The 18,781-nt window shown below is 51.7% G+C and overlaps 7 protein-coding genes across 7 annotated transcripts; 3 read left to right on the forward strand and 4 right to left on the reverse strand.

The window, feature by feature from the left end:
• Window positions 1-224: 224 nt before the first annotated feature.
• Window positions 225-1,891, reverse strand: AYO21_05668 (hypothetical protein; the record flags this gene model as incomplete). Its single annotated transcript, XM_022655636.1, has 2 exons — window positions 225-1,200; window positions 1,260-1,891. 2 exons carry the CDS (start codon window positions 1,889-1,891, stop codon window positions 225-227), a joined length of 1,608 nt encoding a protein of 535 aa, XP_022512142.1.
• Window positions 1,892-3,177: 1,286 nt separating this feature from the next.
• AYO21_05669 (hypothetical protein) lies at window positions 3,178-4,965 on the reverse strand (the record flags this gene model as incomplete). The annotated part of the gene is made up of 1 exon (XM_022655637.1): window positions 3,178-4,965. The coding sequence occupies one exon, from the start codon at window positions 4,963-4,965 to the stop codon at window positions 3,178-3,180; it is 1,788 nt and encodes a 595-aa protein (XP_022512143.1).
• A 343-nt stretch (window positions 4,966-5,308) lies between these two features.
• Window positions 5,309-6,004, reverse strand: AYO21_05670 (hypothetical protein; the record flags this gene model as incomplete). Its single annotated transcript, XM_022655638.1, has 1 exon — window positions 5,309-6,004. One exon carries the CDS (start codon window positions 6,002-6,004, stop codon window positions 5,309-5,311), a length of 696 nt encoding a protein of 231 aa, XP_022512144.1.
• A 1,196-nt stretch (window positions 6,005-7,200) lies between these two features.
• AYO21_05671 (hypothetical protein) lies at window positions 7,201-8,280 on the reverse strand (the record flags this gene model as incomplete). Its single annotated transcript, XM_022655639.1, has 1 exon — window positions 7,201-8,280. The coding sequence occupies one exon, from the start codon at window positions 8,278-8,280 to the stop codon at window positions 7,201-7,203; it is 1,080 nt and encodes a 359-aa protein (XP_022512145.1).
• A 985-nt stretch (window positions 8,281-9,265) lies between these two features.
• On the forward strand, window positions 9,266-9,735 carry AYO21_05672 (hypothetical protein; the record flags this gene model as incomplete). Its single annotated transcript, XM_022655640.1, has 2 exons — window positions 9,266-9,289; window positions 9,367-9,735. The coding sequence occupies 2 exons, from the start codon at window positions 9,266-9,268 to the stop codon at window positions 9,733-9,735; spliced, it is 393 nt and encodes a 130-aa protein (XP_022512146.1).
• A 1,606-nt stretch (window positions 9,736-11,341) lies between these two features.
• Window positions 11,342-14,833, forward strand: AYO21_05673 (hypothetical protein; the record flags this gene model as incomplete). Its single annotated transcript, XM_022655641.1, has 2 exons — window positions 11,342-13,869; window positions 13,924-14,833. The coding sequence occupies 2 exons, from the start codon at window positions 11,342-11,344 to the stop codon at window positions 14,831-14,833; spliced, it is 3,438 nt and encodes a 1,145-aa protein (XP_022512147.1).
• A 1,145-nt stretch (window positions 14,834-15,978) lies between these two features.
• Window positions 15,979-17,704, forward strand: AYO21_05674 (hypothetical protein; the record flags this gene model as incomplete). The annotated part of the gene is made up of 3 exons (XM_022655642.1): window positions 15,979-16,035; window positions 16,102-17,271; window positions 17,324-17,704. The coding sequence occupies 3 exons, from the start codon at window positions 15,979-15,981 to the stop codon at window positions 17,702-17,704; spliced, it is 1,608 nt and encodes a 535-aa protein (XP_022512148.1).
• Window positions 17,705-18,781: the final 1,077 nt, after the last annotated feature.

The raw sequence follows: 18,781 nt of genomic DNA on the forward strand, positions 1-18,781 counted from the left end.
CGCTATGATTCGAATTACACCTTATGCCCGCACAAATGGATTCTTTTTTTTTCCACTCATAGCTTTTTCTGCCGGTAATGGAGAGGGGGGCTTGACAAGGAAGAAAATGACTGTGCCTCCGGGAACGGACTCGCCCTCCAAGGTATTTCCCTCTTTACCAGGCTGTCCTTGGTCGGGTACACCAGGTTTGTTTGTGGATCGAACTTCCAACCAGGGAAAATCCACTAAAATGCCGCTCTCCCAATCCCATCGTCGCCTTCCATCAGCTGCTGCAAGTGCTGTTCTGCGAGGTCACTGCGTAGAGAGTCTCTCTCACTTTCTCGTTCTCTGACGTCCCATTCATTCAGCACCTCGCGCTTAAGTTTCTGCTTCTCCGCAATCTCAGTCCGCATTCGTTCGGCTTCTGCCTCAAGCATCTTGATCCGCTTTTCCTGGTCAGGGGGTAGACCGGAAGGGAGCAATTTCCCCCCAGGAACAATTTTCTCGTTAGTAGCGAGATGTTGTTGAACGGAGTTAAAACGCTGTGTGCGAGGGTACGTCATGCTGGAACTGTTGTTGCCTCTGAATGGGAATGTGGGCTCTCCTCCAGCAGGACCGCCGCGTCCAAATCCGCCGCGGTAGCTGGACCCTCCACTGTATTCAGCACGGTTGCTTGAGCTAAAGTCACTTCCACGTCCGTAAGAGCCTCCTCGTGGTCCGTAGGGCGCGGGCCCCCTGAATGGTAAGCCGCTTCGACCACGCACCGGGGGAGCCGAGAAATCTCGAGAAGGTGGACCGTCAAATCTACCAACAGAGCCACGGGGTCTGGTAGGAGCGTTCAGGGCAGACGCGCCTCCACCACGATTGTGAGCGGATATTGACATCGATGCTGCAGGGCCAGTGGGTGGCGATTGGATGGGTTGACTGAAACTACGTGATGGACCGGTGGGCGGCGGTCTCTCGTACGTGCCGTTTCGATAGCTGCTGGGACCAGAGGGCGGTTGTCGGGTCTCGCCGTTCGCGTGTACCTCGTCCCGCGGTGTGCTCACATCAGTTTCTCGGGGGCGCGGTTCTCCACCTGCAGCTGAAGTTGCAGCAGGTGATCTGCCTCGAAAGCTGGCTGCGTCGGCACTGTCATATTGATCTCGAGTGAGATGTGGGGGTGATCTTGGTTGAGAACCTGTCAAGCTCGCGCGGTCCGGATGAACAGGAGGAGATGACCTTCGCGAAGTGTTGTGTGATGCTGGGCCAGAATCTCTCGGCGAAAGAGACCGTCTCACCCAGTTGTCGTGTTGCCTTCGGCGCGGCGGCGTTCTTGACCTGGGTCTGTAACTCTCACCCCCTCTAGGTGAATTCCTGACAGGGGACCGTTCGCGGTCGAAACGATTTCGTTCGGGGGATAATCGACGTTCACGTTTTGGTGAGCGTCGCGCAGGGTCAGGAGAAAACTCTCTGTACCTCTTTGTGTCCGGGGGACTTCGTGTCCTCGCACCAGGCGGTGACCTAGATCTCCTCCTTGGTGGCGATCTTCGTGGGGAGTAACGGCGGATGGGTGAACGTCTATTGGCAAATAAATCTTCTCTTCTATTCGGCGGGGTTCGTGAGCGTCGTCGAAAGGCTGGGGATCGACTTCGTGGCCTTGTAGCCCTTGTACTCGTGTTTGGCACGTAGGAGTCAATGTCATCTCTTCTTTCATCCCGTCGTCCGTCTCTTCTGTCGGCGGTCCACGAGTCTGCAGCAAACCGGTCCCGGTCACGTTCCCGATCGCGGTTCGGAGGTCTGTATGAATTGTCACCTCCTGCGCCACCGGGCCTGTAGCTTTCTCCCTCGCCAAAATACTCCACATCTGGATGCGAATCTCGTTCTCGATGTCCTCTATCTCGGGGTGCGGGCGACCGCCGTGGCCTAGCATGGGTCAGTCATCTCGACGAAGATCAGGACTGCGGAGAACAGTACCCCCGGTAGCGGTCCATGAGGACTATCAGTAGAGATGTCCGCAGCAAGCTATCGTGATATGCCGCGACATGAAGTTCATCTCATTTGGAACTGACGGTAGAAAGTATCCCACATGATGTGTTGCGGCTTGACAGATGCGCTAGGAGCTTCCTCGAGGCAGATTCACTGTCTGGGGTGCATGCAGGTTCACCAGGACCAGAAATTATATGCCAAGCTTTCAGTCTCGCCTGCACAAGGCTTTGGCAGTATCCTTCGATGTTGGTTTATTGCGCCTCATGCGTAAAGTCCAAGAGTATTCGTGGCCCACGACGTGAAATATCTACAGAGTCCAATTGAATGGTTACATAACTCTTGCTTATCACGCAGCACAGGCCCCACGAGTACACGGCGGAGCCAGTAACAGTATTTGACGAGGTATCTGATTATGGTGGTGTACCTATCCTGTCCACCAAACAGCACGACTTTTCTACCGAGCAGAGAAATCAATCAGGACACGCCAGGTTGGTAGGTGTCAAGAATCCCCATCTGGTGCGGCTGGTCTCCAGGGGAGACCGAAATGTACAGCCCATCGACCATCTTTGGCACCGATCGACGGTAATTCCACTTTGGAGTTGAAGCCCTAGATAATGACCAACAGCAAGTCCTCAGCTCATGGTGTAAGATATGCTGAACCATGTGTTCCTGGCTTGATTGATCGAAGGAGCTTCTTTGGCTTCTAGGTGTGGTAGAATAGTAACAAGGCGACTCGCCTGCGACAGAGAAAGAGCATACTCTGAGTGTGTTATGGCCTTTGCCAAAGTCCAAGCCAGAGCTCTAGGCAGTATTGAGATCCTGTTGCTTTTTCGTGCAAAGGTCGTCTAACCTGCCAAAGTCAAACACCCTGCTCTGCCATGTTTGCCAAAATGAAGGCGGGAGGACAGTCACTGCTCTCTCTCGGACGTGCTGGACCTCAGTAATCCAGGCTAACTTCTTGCAGCGAGGCGCTTGGAAAGAGCGCGCAAGCAATTTGTTCCTCGGAGTGCTCCGCTGCCAAAGCAGCTATGAAGCGACAGCGGTGTCTCGGAATTGGCGTTGCTCAAGCGCCACGTTACAAGTTGCCTTGATGGATGGCATCTGAGAGCAATTTGTTGAAAGGAGCGCGAACCGCACCGGCCTTCCATTACCAACACCGAAGTATTGTCTCATGCTTTGATACAAAAAACACCGGGCGAAGTTTTGGTTGGCGGCGTATCTGCCTTCGGATCATCTCTTCCCCTTCCTTTCTTCATCCCGCTTCTGCCTCTTCCTAAGTTCTGACGCAATCATCTCAGACAAGTCCTCTTGGAAATCCCAATTAGGATTCTGATCTGCTTTACGACCTTGCTCATATGCGCGTCGCAGGTCTTCTTTATCCATCCCATCATGTGCAGCAAGAGCATCCGGGTCCATCGACACATCCACATCCCCGGGCCTCTTCCGTTTGCGGGACGTGTCATCTTGTCCCAGGACGGGCACACCGGACGCAGAGTGTTGTTGAGCGGCCTTGAGGTCGTAGACGCGGTCACCTCCGAAGAAGCCCTCAACACGAGTTTGGCGTTCTGGAATGACTTGGTAGGCTGATCGTGGATGAGACGATTCTTCAGTTTCCGTGCCTCGACGTTTCCGCAAGTCAAATTCAGAGACGGTTTCCGTGCCGCCAATTTCCGTGGGCACGGCGGAGGTCATGCCACTAGGTGTCTCCATACCGGTTGAAGCGTCTAGCCCAGCACCACCCTCCTCTTCCTCTTCCTCTTCATCCTCGTCTTCCTCTTCCTCTTCGGACTCTTCTTGTTCTTGCAATTCGCCCCAGAGTTCTTTCTCAACAGGCTCGCCTTGTTGAGCGTTCTGCGTCTGCTGTAGAACACCGAAGATATCACCACCATAGAGAGGTCTGTTCGTCGCTTCATCCACAGGCGGTTTGCCCCATTGGCCCGGTGCAAACCCCCAGCTTGCACCCGGCGGGGGAGGAGCATTAACGCCGGGTACCTTGAGAGCTGGGTACGATGGAGGTGGCCCGTATCTCTGCATATTGATCAGCCACGGAGGAGGTGCGCCGGGGGGCATGTTCAGCGCCTCCTTCAGTTCGTCAGATAGCTCCCCAGGTCGCAAGTGCCGTAGGTTCGTTTCAAACTCTTTGCCCTCATAATACACTTCACCATACCTCGTCAACTCTGGTTTCGTCTGGAACCTGAAGAACGCATCGTAAAGTTTCTGGTAATCAATATCGAGTTTTCCGGTCTTTCCCTGTACGCGCTCGCGTTGCTTCTGCTTCAGCGTGGCGTTTTCCTGCTTCTCCAAAATCGCGTCTCGCATCTCTGCGATGCCTGTTTCTTGGATGAATTTCGGTAGCGAGAACGGTGGCTTCTCAATCCCGCGTTTCGAAGATAGATATTCTCTCTTGAGCGACCAGTGACTCGGTACTGGGACAACGTTTCGATATGACTTGATATGGACTAACAACCTGGGATCGGGCGCTGAGGTGTCTGTCCATTCCACCATTTCAGGCCTCTTCACAAGCGCCTTCAGTTCTGCCACGGACAACTTCGTCATCTCTTTCCTCTTTTTCTTGGAAATCTTTGGCGCCGCGTTTTCTTCGTCCTCGTCTGGAATATCGTCGTCGTCGTCATAGTACACTTCTGGCTTCTCTGGTTCCTTTAATGCGGGATCTCCTTTATCTGCCTCCTCGAATTTTTCCATCACGTTCTTATACATATCATATAAAGGATTCTCCTCGTCGACAATGAGTGGGTCTGCGAGGGGGTCGTCATAGTGCGCATCTTCGGACTTGATCTTTCCACCTTTCGACGCTGCAGGTTGTTCTTGTTCAACTTCGACTTTGGGGGATGCTCCATTTGTAACTGTGTCTTCTGGAGCTGGTTCCGCGCCAGTCTGCGTGCCGTCAGAATTAGAAGACAGGTGGTAAGATGGAACGTATACCTTTTTCTTCTCCTTCTCAGCCTTCTTCTTTGCTCGCTTTAGCTGATTTTTGGTAGGCTTCACAGCGGTAGCCATGATCAAGTGCTTCTCTCCAGCTGACTCTGAAATTCAGAACAAGTCACAGTAATGCTGCGACAGACGCAGATGAAAGCTTGATGGCAGGTTATATTACAAGGAAGCAAATAGTCACAGCGGCGTTTTCCACATGTGCCTCGACTCGCAAGGATGCATCAGGAAGTGCAATAGCTGCAAATATGCCAAGGATTAGAAATCCGTCCAATCATGCCGTTGACACCAAGCATCGCTAGGGTGTAAGGCTACATACAAGGCTGAGGATCTCACTGTCCTTTTCACCCTCATTTATGTATCGATCATTTATATCTTTCGAGTGTCATCAAATTGTGCACCTTTCTTCGTGTTACTTTTCCATCCAAGCGTCTACTAATTCTTCGTCCACAGCCTCGGGTCTTTTACTGACAATCTCTCTGTCCCAATCAAGCCACTCCCCCGCCATCGCATTGCCAATATTCGACCTCAAAACACCCACGCTCAAATCAATGATATAAGGCCTCTCAAAACTCTGGTAGAACATCGTTGCCCCGCAAACGGAGCAGAAACTCCGTATCACAAACTCTGAGGACTGATAATGTTTGAGTTTTACGACTTGGACCGTCTCTTTGATCTTGGGCCCGAAGACGATCGGCTCGTTCTTCACAGTAAAGAACTGTGATGGAGGAATGTACGCCCACGGTTGCAGCGCGAAGCCCAAGGTCAGGCGGCAAGAGCGACAACAGCAGAGGCGGGCGTAGTATTTGCTGCTGTCCTTTTTAGGCACATACCATCCTTCACTGCTGGCATTATACGGCGGTGGCGCGATCAGAAGTTGACACTCTCCACAGTGACAAGAGACATTTAGCATTTCCCCTCTGTCAGGGGCGGAGGATGGTTGAGTAAGTGATGTCTTCTGGTATCGCAAAAGGTCACTCTCCCCTAGGGGACCTTCAATTTGGAAGTCCGGCTCAGTCCTATAGCATGGAATATCCCGTCCGCTTAGTTTGGTGAGAAAGGGCGCGATGCCACCATCGTTTGAGTCGCCCAGATACCAGTGGCACATGACCTTTGTGGTGTTTCTTTGCCCTTTCATCTGACTCGATTCATTCTTTTCTTTCTCGCTTCTCTCTAGGATCCCCGAGCAAGCTATCCACACCCCGTCCCTTTCCGAAAGAACAAAGACATTGCACCCGCATTTCCGACAGAAAAACCGAGTGAATTTCTCGGAAGACTTGTAGGCAGTAGTGCAACTGAGTGATTCCTCACTGGGCGAGCTACTGAGTGGGAGATAGCATACACCCAGGGCTCCTGTGGTATGCCGGCATATGTTGCAGTGGCACATAATGCATTCATTTGGCATGGCTGAATTAGCCAGCAATGAAGTGGGTTCGCAGACAGAACCGCAGTAGCATCTAAGGCTTGACTGTGAGGACATTTTGAGGGATGACTGTATTGACAGGCCGATGTGTCGATATAACATGTCGATACGGCGAAGGAAATAGGTCTAAGCTGAGAGGTTAGCCAACTCTTATACAAGATAGTCGTTCAGCTCCTCCATAACAGGATGTATTCTCAGGCGACGGTATTGATGAGAAACAAATACCAACCTGAGAAACCCAGCCGACGTACTTTGGCGCCTCTGCAGTAGTAGAACCTACTTGCCGGTTGAGCGTCAAGAGCCCCAGCGTTAAATACGCTCGTGACAGTAATCATGGCAATTGGATTGTGGGGCTGCTGAAGTGGGAAATGGTCCAAAATGTTTGGAAACAAGAGAGCCAGATGTGGCGCCTGCGCACATAGTGTCGTTGATTGGATCGGGCGTATAAATGAACCAAAGAAGCACTTAAGGTTGTGTTCATATGTTGCTGTCACTGATGAGATGTCTCGAGCGGTTGGACAGCCAAGATACAGAGATCGATTAACACAATGTTCTGCTAACCTGTGCGTATTTCTGCCGTTTGGCTCTAGCATTACATACACAGCTGCGCCTCCCAGTATGGCGGGTATCATCCCCCCATCAACGCCAATGATAAATCATTTTTGGCAAACAGAATGCCCATAGCGGAAAGCGTGAGAACAAGCAAGATTGTATCATGAAGCAAATGACCACCCAGTCATCCCTGCCACCGTCACCAGAACACCGGACTTTTTTGAGTGCCCACCTAGGCACACCCGCCGCCCATGCAGAAAGAATCGCTACCCCATTGATTCTGCTTTTGTGATTGCTCATAGAGCCATACACTCGGTATCTTGGATATATCAAGCACCAGGAAGATTCTTCAGATCGCCGAACCCGCCGGCGTTTCCCTGCTCTCCCAACCAGCTAGACTCAACCAAAGAGTCTTTTGCCTGAAGAAGATATCTGTAGGCGTGCTTGATAGTTGCGTCGCTCACACCAGCAACTTCGCTGATTTGTTTCGTGGACTTCCCAAATCCTAGCAAGTGACTGGCAAAATAGGTGCATGCGGCAGCGTTGGATAATGGACTGCGCCCAGCCAACCCTTCAACAGTAGGTATTTTTTGTGCAAGCTCCCGTGCAATGGTCGAGACGCGGAAAGGGAGTCCAACCATGTTGCAGTACCGGTCACAAAGATCCTCGGGTTTTGTTGACTGAGTGCTCTTGAAACCGAGAAGGTTCCGATTCGCTATGCCACCACTTTCTTCGATAGCCTGAATATTTTCGTTCGATGACTTTGTCAGAAATTTCTCCAGGTTCTTGTATGCCCGTCCGATCTCCTTTTTGGGAACCGATGTCAATCCGAAGATCTCACTGAAGGAACGTGGCGCCTGGTGTTGACGACAGGCAATGAAGAGGCATCCGGCCAAAATAACCTCTGTCTGCTTACCACGGAGGGCGTTGGCTTCATAGACGCGCTTGAAGTACATTTTGGCGGTAGTCTTGATCGTAGCGGTAAGCTTGGCCTTTTCACCCCATGCCTCGATTTGAGCATAAGCGGTTTGCAGAGCCTTGTCCGCCTTGTTTTCCTGCTGCATGGCCTGTGCCTTCTTGAGCTTCCGTGTCTCCTTCGATACATTTGGGCCGCCGCCACCAATCAATGTACCAGCGTTGTTGGTTAGAAACAACTCATTATCGGCTTCACCGACACGGTTAGGGTCATCGCCTTTGCCTTCATCGGAATTGAAGGTACGCCACTCGGACTCGTAGCTGACTAGACGCTCGGCAAGGACCATTCCACAATTGGCACAGATGGTATCAGCATTCTCCTCGATAAGATCCGGAGGGATCTGCTTGCAATCAGGGCAAACGAGATGTGTGTTGAGATTTTCGCGCCATGCTGGTGCTTCGGGAGGCTGGTTCTCGACGCCCACGGTGGACATCTTGTTTGGTTTGGGAGCGGGTGATTGGGAAATATTCTTCGTTACTCGTCCACCAATTCTCCCTTGCAGGCGTTGCGATTGGCGTCGCTTGATACCCTTGTAAGTCGTCCGGAGATTGTGATTATTTGCAAAGGTCTTGACGAACAGCGGAGAATACAGTTTGGCGGTGATCAAGGTAAAGGCCGGAGGGGCCGGATTGTGTCCCAGCAGACTGTAGGCTCCTTCCACCTAGTCGAATGTTGTCACACGCAGAATGGAGTGAAGGGTGAAATGTGAAACCGATAGAAAACGAGTTTTAATTTATGAATCAATTTTGAATGAGCGAATAGGTAGTGTAGACGCAGACTCGGAGGTCGAGGATCGTCGTACACTGGATAAGGCAGTTTGTCAGTCAGGTCATCAACAAGTGAATGAGACAACCCAAACGCTGAAGCCAAACGATGCTCTTCTCAACTATCTAAAGTGATGTACCTTTCTTGCGTGAAGCCCAAGCGGGGTACAGGGAGTAGTTATCGCAGAGTGTTTGAATAAGCGCAGGCGTCAACGAAACGAGGTTCTGACTGTGACCGTTCAACCAGTGAAGGTCTCGTGAGTCGTGAAAGCCGGGGGGTTTCTGAACACGAAAAGTCGTCGTCAGTGGATCGTTCTAAGTTGCGCAAGATCGTCAAAAATGCGTCCTGTAATAGATAAACGGCGACAGAGGCAGGGTTGACGGCGTCTGCGATATGTAGATGGCGGGATGGTGGAGAGAAGGTGGTAGAAATGTCAAGGTGAGGCGCAGGTTGGAAATCCGAAGGTATGTCAGCCTACCTGGTGAAGTGGCCGGCGGCTGGACTAGATCACGTGATAGTAAAAACAGATTGCTCGAGTACTTAATCCGAAAGCGGTTAGTCTCTGTTCTCGGAGCTACTCTTTCCTTCGTGCTCGACAAAGAGCTTCTTTGTCCAGCGAGAGGAACTTGTTATACCTTTATCAAACATCAGCAATGGCGCAGTCTCTCAGGGCCAGCGTAAGTTTTACATTCATTTGTCCCTGCTGCTGTTGACAAGTTATCTAGACACGTGTCTTCGCTCGATTGAGCTCCAGAACGCTCCCAGCTTCTCGCCGAAGCTTCGTCGCTGCCCCAGTTTCAAGGATGCGTCAGTACATTTTCTCTCCCATTCCGAGAAACCTACTCATGAAAAAGCAGCGGACTTGATTCAAGATTTGTACCTCAAAGAATTACGAGCGTATAAACCCCCGCCACAGAAAGCCTCAGATGCTGAGGGGCAGGTTCACAAATTCACACCTCCCGCCGTGCCCAAGTCACCAGAAGAGACCAATCTGGCAAGCGAGATGAAGGAATACGAGGATCAAGTCGTGGAGATCGAAGGACAAGCCGCGCCTGGCGAGACACAACCAGAAGAAGACTTTTTCGAGGACATTGAGGAGGAGGATGCACCAGCACACCATTGATGTCGCTGGAAAGAACCAAGATAAAATGGGTTGTACAATCAGTCAGAACATGACATAAAACATCTGGTGCTTCTCGGTCTCCAAGAGAGTGGTCAATCCTGTTCTCCTGCGTAACGAACAAAGATGCTACGCAGCATCTCAGCCCTATCACTCACCACGTCCGCAGAAGAATTCCATATCCAGAATTTTGAAGTGAGCCCGAGCGTCGGAAGGATGGACCAGATTTCTAAAACCGGTTGACTTTGGGCAGTGGAATGCCTTATGAGATCGATGTGTGCCGTGGCATGCATCCCTGTCTCCCGGCCTCTAAGCACGAGTCCGTCTACGTTACGCCTCGTCGTGACCATGCTTCTGATGCCGATGTTTTCTACCAGCTGCCACAGACGAGGCTTTTGACGTGATACGCCAAGTCTGTCCATGCATTGCCAAGGTCCGCCGCGCAACAGACTGAAAGCGTGCGCATCCAGGTCCCTCTCACCCTCCATTCCCAGGTCCGCAGGCCATGATCTGAGAAACCCTTCACTTGTACCCCACAAAATCTGACCGCCCAGGGTAAAGACCACTCGCAGGAGATAGAGGCCGCAGTAGCGGCTGGGTAAGGGTGCTTCATATCTACGTAATCCTCGGTGACGATAAGGCAGGCCGATTGAACAGCTGCGGTGTAAGCATTTCCGTGAGTAATATCCAGGCCAATGGGCAAACCAGCGGTACGAGGTATGCCACAAAAGCGGAGAGTCACGGAGTGCCCACGACACCCTCCAATCCTCAGGTCCCAAGGGGCATGCGTACGCTCCATCTGGCATGATCCCTCCAGCCAGGATAGGATAATATCCCGCACCTGAACAACGGTATCATTGATCTTCAAAGAGTGGATATACATCAGACGGAAAAAGCAGAGTACTCGGTACATGTTCCTGCGACGATGATGCGATAGGCACTATTGGCGTCAACCTGTATGATAACCCAGTTTTGCTGTGCTGTTTCTGGACAGGCGCCGAGCAAGCGAGAACAGGACCATACAAGCGGGGACTATAGTTGGTTTGAAGTCCAGGCCCGTCGGGGGTTGATGATGCCGACCGTCTCTCTTCAGGCTCACCCAAGGCTCATCGGACAACCATTCGCAAGCGCCCGACGCCCTAAAGGCGCTCCACTGAGTCTAATCCTCCACCTGCGACCTCCAAAACGTGCACCCTGAGCCTGAAGGACTGGGACACTCTTGATTTCCACTGTTTGAACTGATACTGCTCCTTGCTTGCTTGCTTCGTTGTCCATCCTTTGCCTTTCTCTCTATTCTTATTGTCCTTCGTTAATGTACTTACCAATCTTCTGATTCTTCTCCCTCTTTTGTTCTTTGGCCTTCGGAATTCTTGTATATCAGACACTCCCCCAGTGTGCTTATCACTCCCCCAACCCCTTCATTTGCGCCCATCGATCGGCTCCTTCCGGCTGGCTGAATCTGTTGTCCGTCTCGGCTCATGTCGATGTTCTTTCTCTGTTGATTTGTGCCTGATGGCGAGGAGTAGAAAAAGGTTCACATCTTCGGCATTGGCGTGAGCAAAACGACACACGGGGCTTATAGTCTGTGAAATTTGGACACGACGACATCATGGCCGTTGCTGCGCACGTCGAAGGACAGATTCTGCCCGTCCTCCCAATTCATGCCATGAGTCCCCTGCCAAATCACTCGGGCACAACAGTGTCTTCTCCAGAGTCCTTTCAACCTGATCCTCCGAGGAACTTCGTACGCTCAGCCAGTTTCACCTACCTGCCTACGTTAGATACCGAGCACTCCGACTCTTCCACAATCAAACGTACCTTCTCCGAACACATCATTTCCCTCCCCTCCGATCCTAAAGTCAAGGTCAATGACAGTATGCATTCAGCAAACTTGGAACTGTTCCGACGTGTTTCCAGAAAAGCGAAGAGGAAAATGCTAGCCGGTGCTCGCTTCTCCCTCTCTCCCGATGACGACGAGCCGCAGCCGCGGGAATCGAGCAACACCAACGGCGATAGAGATGGACAACCAAAAAGCCTCGGCCGCTCTGTCGCAGGAACCCTTCGAACCATTGCACGGAAATCATGGGTTGGCTCTTCATCAAGACCTTCATCTCCCTCTCGACAAGAAAGCAATACTCCAGAGAGAAAGCGAAGTTGGTCACCCAGTAAGCGAAAACTTGCCCATGCTGCGAACTCAGTTACAATCCCGGAGCCGGTGGCATCAAGTCCTCCGCTGCGGACGTCTCCCGAAGAACTCGAATCCAAATTAGAGGATGCCATACAAGCTCAAAGCATTGACCGACGTGGTCCGGTCCCTGGCCCTGTGCACAGGCCACTTTCCATCCTACAGCCAAAGAGCAAAAGTGACCCGAATATGAGACGTATGTCAAGAAACTCTTCGACAACTTCTCTGCGGAGCTTTGTGTCGAACGAAAGGTCTCAATCGAGACTTTCGCTGAATAAGGTCCCCCCTCTACCATCTTCACTTTCCGCCGATCGCTTGGCGGCTCTCAACGCTGAGGCACCACGGAGGAAGGATCCTCTATGGACTGCTTTCAGGACTCTGGATGGCGAGTACAGTGGATTTCAGGCAAAAACAAGCCTTCAGAAGGCCAAAGTGCTTCGATTAACTTTGATCCCGTTTCTTGTCAAGTACGAACACCATCCGTCCCATAAATGTCTGCGAGCCGAGGATCTGGATCGACGAGTAGTTATTCTGAATAAATGGTGGACCGCATTGCTGGAGATGCTTCACGGAGCAAATAACCAGTCGATCTCTGGTACGGACAGGCCTGCGTTCCTGGAGTCTGCAACCAGAATTATGATTAGGCCAGAATGGAGGATACCAGGCTTCGCTTCTGTTCTGGGAGAAAGTCCCCTACGCCACTCAATTCCTAAGTCAAAGTCGACGAATTCTCTCGAATCAGAAGAAGCAGACTTTTTGGTTGATTCTATCCACCAAAATGTGCGCAACACTTTTGTCCAGAACTTACTTTCTCAGATGGAGTTTGTGACTAGCATCTTGTCGCTACGTACTGCTCCCCAAAGTCTCGTCACCTTTGCTGGAAAAGCATGTGCTTATGCCTTTTTCTTCTGTCCCGGTGTGGGCGAGATGCTGATTAGGTTGTGGAATCTGCCTTCACGCGCTCTGAGACGTATATTCAGACAATTCGGCGTTGAGAATGGAGAGAAGCTTGACTTGGTATCCAGTGCATTGGCAAGGAATTTTCCGCCGTCAGTCCGCAGCCTATGTGTGGGATCTCAAGCAACATTTTCACGCCGAATTCAGCAACGAGGACCAGTTCCCGCAGGTTCGGAAAGGATTAATTGGTATCAACCGTGGATCGCGAGATGGTCTGGTCACAACAGTGACCTGTTTTTTGTCTTCACCAAACAGTACCACCTCCTGGCCTCCGAGTTTCTGACGGAAGAGATTTCGTTGAAAGACCGCGCAGCTGTTCCTGGTCTGGTCCCGGTCTGCGCGCAAATGTTGCTCATTTTGGAGACGACGATCTACCGACAAGCCGGTCAACTTGGAGTCGAGAGCTATGCCACCGGTACTGGACCTCATCTGGACAACCCAGATGCCTTGGCTCCGCTACCGATGACAATCGCAAATGCAACTCGCTCGATAGCGGAGAACCGCTTGATTATGTTGCTGCGGGATGTCATGGGAGATCTGGCTCCTGAACATTCGCTTCTACGCAACCTCTTTTTGTCCTCGTTTGACAGTGTCACCAAGGCAGCCACTGTCCAAATCTCCTTGTACAATAACGACGCATGTTTTGTGATTTGTGATTTTATGGAGGAAGTTCTTCCCATCATGTTCCGCTACCACCAGTCATACCTTGATACCCCAGTACTCGACTGGCCATTCTGGCTAGAGGTCTGCAATCGGATGTTGCACAGTCAAACCACCCTAACCCAGATACGGTCGATTGCATTTTTGTACAGTACTTGGTCCATTCTAATACATAATGAAGGACGGAAGCGCCAGTTGGTTCTAGAATGTCTGCTGGACCGGAACACATTCGAAAAGCTATTTTGCCACTGGTCACCTATGGTCCGGCATTACTTCTATCGCCTTCTCTGCTGGAAGGTCGCGCGTTACGACGAGCACGTGTCGGACCTGGACTTGTAAGTCGGAGATGGACTTGGTTTTCGTTGGAATAATCACTGACTCCACGGCAGGGAAATTTTGCAGACATTAGCAGCGAGATTGAATAAGTGTTGGGCCAATTATCAATATCTCGCTGCGGAAGCGGAGATGCGAGGGGTTGTGGCACCATCGTCAGCGCCTTGTTCACCTGCACCTAGCCGTGTCCTCCTCATCATCCGCACCGACAGCCAGCCTATTATGACCCCGTCCAAGACACATTTTGAGAGATATTTGCCGCCCGCGATCGTCACTCAGAGCTCGCCCTATCAAAACCATTCTTCAGTTCTTAGCACAATCCCCACGGCAGATTCTCCAGCTCAAGGGAACAGAAAGCGGTGGAGTCTGTTCCGGGGTCTTAATGTCTTTGGCACACCAGGGAACAACCGGCCAGGAGAAGTAACACCGCCCGGCAGCCCCGAAGAACACAGTGTCACCCCTGCCAATGATAGTCCGGGGCCAAACAGTGCCATCCTTGCACCCAAGCGACCAGCTACGCCTCCCCATCAGGCATTTTCATTCAAATTCTCCCTGGAACTCCTGCCAGGGCGCACAAGCATCGAGAGCAAGAACCGGGTGCTGACAGCGCCTCAGCTTCCGCCCAATGCCCGAAGTATCCTCACTGCTCGACGGAGCTCGGAAAGTGCCGGCAGCAATACTAGTAACAGCACTGGAAGCGGTCCGGGCAGCGGCAGCAGCAGAGGCAGCGCGATGAGCAGTGACGATCGAGTTCGAGCCAGAGCAATGGAAGTGAAGCCACTAAAGCCAAGGGACCATGAAATGAGCACGGCACGATACAGCGGCCGATCACTAGCGGAGTGGAACCAGGTGCTGAATGAATGTCGCAGCTTCTATGGCAGACGCAAACAGGAAGGTGTTCCACGAGACAGTCTGGTAGAGACGCCGACCTTGGGAGTGGAGAATTTCCGCATGTTGGGTGGTTGATGCTTTGGTGTGAAGACCCACCACCATTTTTCGACAACCAGCATTTATTTTGCTTCCTTTGGAGAGATGATTACGAGCAAAGAGCATTAGGGTCACGGGTTATATGGGCTCGACGGAAGAAACACATTTTAAGACAGCTTGGGTGGACGAAATACGGAATATAGGAGGCGCCATGGATATCCAGATACGAATCAAGGGAAATAACCGTCGGGTGGTACAGAGGTTGGATTGGGATTCGGCGCAGATACATGGTTTCTGGTTCTGGACATATGGTTGGAGGCTGGACATGAAGATTGATTTCGCTGGCAAAACAAGATCAGTGCACCGTCAGATCTCGGATCTCTTAGGACCTCGGTACTCGAGACGGAACAAAGGACTCGCAGATATCTACCAGCACTTCCGTGATTGTGTGTTCTCCGTACCTGCTATTCGGTACATGTCCAAGAGTCGCAGATGCAGTGACCTCAGGTGCTGCGGGTCTTTTCCATTTTCAGCCTGTCCCCTGCCTGCTCCTACCCCCACGACCCCATCCAGCCCCACTGACCCCCAACTTTCCAGTGCCACGGACAACTGTGTGTCCTTCTCGCCGGTACTAGTGGCCTAGTCTTGCCCTTGCACAGTGTTTGGGTGCTGGCTACTTCTGGAAAGCCGGTAGTGACTCTCCGCACTTGGATTATAACCGAGGCTGTCTATCTTTTGATGCTTGGATGCTAACAATGCTCGAGTCAGGACAATCATTCACAAACCATGGACTACGGCTGGGTTGATGGGAAGCTGTACCTCGTGCCTCCGGTGCCAATCAGTCGATCGGTCTGAACAATTTTTTCCCAAGTCTATCATCTACCTGTTTCTATCTTCGTGGTGATCTACCTTGCTTTTTCAATCAACTGCTGCGCTCCTCCCTCACATCGTACTACCACCCAACTACCCAGCGAGCCAGCTACCCTCCATCGAACTGCTCACAAAGGACAGTCACGATGCCTATCTTCAAATCGCTGCAGCCGCCAATTGATTGTTTGTCCTCCCCGTCTTGCTACCCCCCCCATTCTCTGCTTGATCTTTGAGCTAACACACCCGTCTTCCTACATCTAGTGCCATGGCATCTACCCGTATGGACCTGGCTCTTCGATTCCGAATATAGTCCAATGCGACACTATAAGCCGGAAGACATCCAGGGCTTCACAAATGCTGCGACAAAAGAGGTAATGCGCGTGTTACCTCCCACATCCGCCTCAGAGTGACGGCATGGCTGATCTGTTCGCATACAGCACCTCAGCTATGTCGACCTTAGACAGCACACTATCCACCTTTCCACCGCCCTCGCGAAGAATTACGGCCTCCTGCAAGGCCAGACTGTTGCTCTCTTCTCCCCCAATACTGTGTGGTACCCGTGCGCCATGTTTGGCGTGTTGCGCGCTGGAGGCGTTATCAGCGGTGCTTCCCCGGCCTACAACATCGAGGAAATGACATACGCCTTGAAGACTGCAGAGGCCAAATTCTTGTTCACGGTACCGAGCTCCATGGAGGTGGCGGCTGCCGCGGCCAAGAACGCGGGAATCCCCCAGAGCAGAGTGTTCCTGCTGGAGGGGCAAATGGAGGGTTTCACAACCATGAAGGAGCTGCTCGAGATGGGTCGCTCACACGGCCCAGAGGGACAGGTCGAACAGTTCCGCCTCCCACCTGGCAAGAAGAACAAGGACGTTTGTGGCTTCTTGTCCTTCAGCTCCGGTACTACTGGCTTGCCGAAGGCTGTCATGATTGCACATTCAAACGTCATTGCTCAATGTCTCCAAATTCGACAGATCACGCCGGCAACCTTGCGACGTATTCTTGCCGTGTTGCCTCTCTTCCACATCACGGGTCTTGTGCATCAGATGCATCTACCTATCCTTCTCAACGCTAATGTCTATATGTTACCGGCATTCACCATGGAGGCTACACTGCAAACCGTCCAAGACTACAAACTCGAGGAAATGCTTCTTGTCCCACCAATTATTATCCGGCTGGTTCGCGATGAAAAGACTCTCGCAAAGTACGACCTTAGCTCTCTACGCCGCTTCAGTTCAGGCGCTGCTCCCGTAAGCCCGGAGATCCTTGAACTCCTCAAGAGACGCTTCCCCGGGACGGGCTTCAAGCAAGGCTACGGCATGACTGAGTCGTGTTCGTGTATTACTGCACATCCACCCGAGAAGTATGACTATAAATATGCGTTCCGGGTAGGCACCATTGTCGCGTCTACGGAGGTGAAGATCGTCGACCCGGATACAGGACGGGAATGTGGGCTGAACGAACCGGGGGAGATCTGGGCACGAGGTCCACAGGTTGTTATGGGTTATCTAAATAATCCGAAAGCCACCCGGGAGACATTTGATCAGGATGGATTCTTGCATACCGGCGATATCGGGACCATCGACGAAGAAGGGCTGATCACGATCACAGTAAGTACTGAACATCATTGTCGTTTCGATTTAGGCTGACGGGGTGTCCCAGGATCGGTTGAAGGAGATGATCAAGGTGAAGGGGATCGGTGTTGCGCCTGCTGAGCTCGAAGATCTTCTCCTTGGGCACGAAGACGTCGAAGATGTCGCCGTGCTCGGAATCTCCGATGACTATTCGGGCGAGCGACCCAAGGCCTACGTTGTGCTCAAAGCTTCCAAGAAATCGGGCGACCTACAAGCCACTGGCAAAAAGATCATCAAATACGTCCAGGAGAAGAAGGTGCGGCATAAGTGGATCACCGAAATTGAGTTTGTCGACGAGATCCCAAAGAGCCCCAGCGGGAAGATCCTCAGGAGAGTGTTGCGCGACATGGCCAAGACCGGGAAGAGAGGTGTCGTTGTCAAGGACGACCGAGAAAGAGCAAGGCTATAGATTTAAGCAGAGCAGAGACCAAGGACGCCAGAGCTGACAGGAAATTGCTCATGCAGTCAACTTCACGATCGAGGCAGCTCAAGCAATCGGGGAAGAGATAGAGGAATGGAACGCAGAGGCCAGGGAGGAAAGATGCGCTCTATCGAGGGACATTCATCAGGTGTCGAGATAGGTCACAGAGACACAGAGTGAGGGAGTCAGGTCAGGGTTTCTCCCCAACCAAAGCAACCCTAGTCGCCCAAGTCTCGACAACCGACTCGTCAAAACCAGCACGACGCCAGGACCTTGGAATCGGTCCTCAGGATTGAAATCTTCCGCCTGCGTTGGCTGTGTGCCTCTTACACATTTCCTGGCTCCCATATAGGTCTTTTTGTCGTCGATCAAGCATCATGTTATTCGTTGAGCTGGGGCTATGTGTGGGAGGCCGTCGATATATACATTCCTATATCCCTCGTAGTTTTGGCGATATCTATTGTCTATATGTCTATATATCTCCAATACTTGGATAGATATACACATATACACATACATGTTTGACATCTGCTTTTCCATCGCCGTTCTCCTCGAAGGAGAAAGTAGGCCTCTGTCAAGGCATCACTGGTACGGAGCACACAGGAAAACGCTTCTGATAGTCCTGCATATTGCTAGCGGAGGGGAATGCTATATGTGTACCATTCTCACTGACTGCGCGCTTCCATAGAGCAAAGATGCCGGGGAACTTCTCTCACCAGTTAGAAGCGATATGAAAGCAGGCGGGGTCAATAAACATGCTAATCGGAATTCCAAATCATACTTGGACTCTATCATACAATACAAGAAAACACCCATCACCTTTATTTCATCATCCTTGGCTTCTCTGTGCTGGGCTGCTATGCTGCTACAGCCCCAATAAAAGAGAATCGCCCAAGCTTGGGCCAACACAACATCCATATTCGCCCTTCAAGACAGCACAAGATTGTCAATTTCAGGGGGGGTTTTCCCCATGTGCTCGTTACCCTCTCATTCCACTTGTCATGTTTCAGTGTGCACCATGATTTTGCTACCCAAACAAAATCGGCCCGCAGCACTACGCAATCA

Source organism: Fonsecaea monophora, assembly GCF_001642475.1.
Source record: "Fonsecaea monophora strain CBS 269.37 chromosome Unknown Scaff36, whole genome shotgun sequence".
NCBI lineage: Eukaryota > Fungi > Ascomycota > Eurotiomycetes > Chaetothyriales > Herpotrichiellaceae > Fonsecaea > Fonsecaea monophora.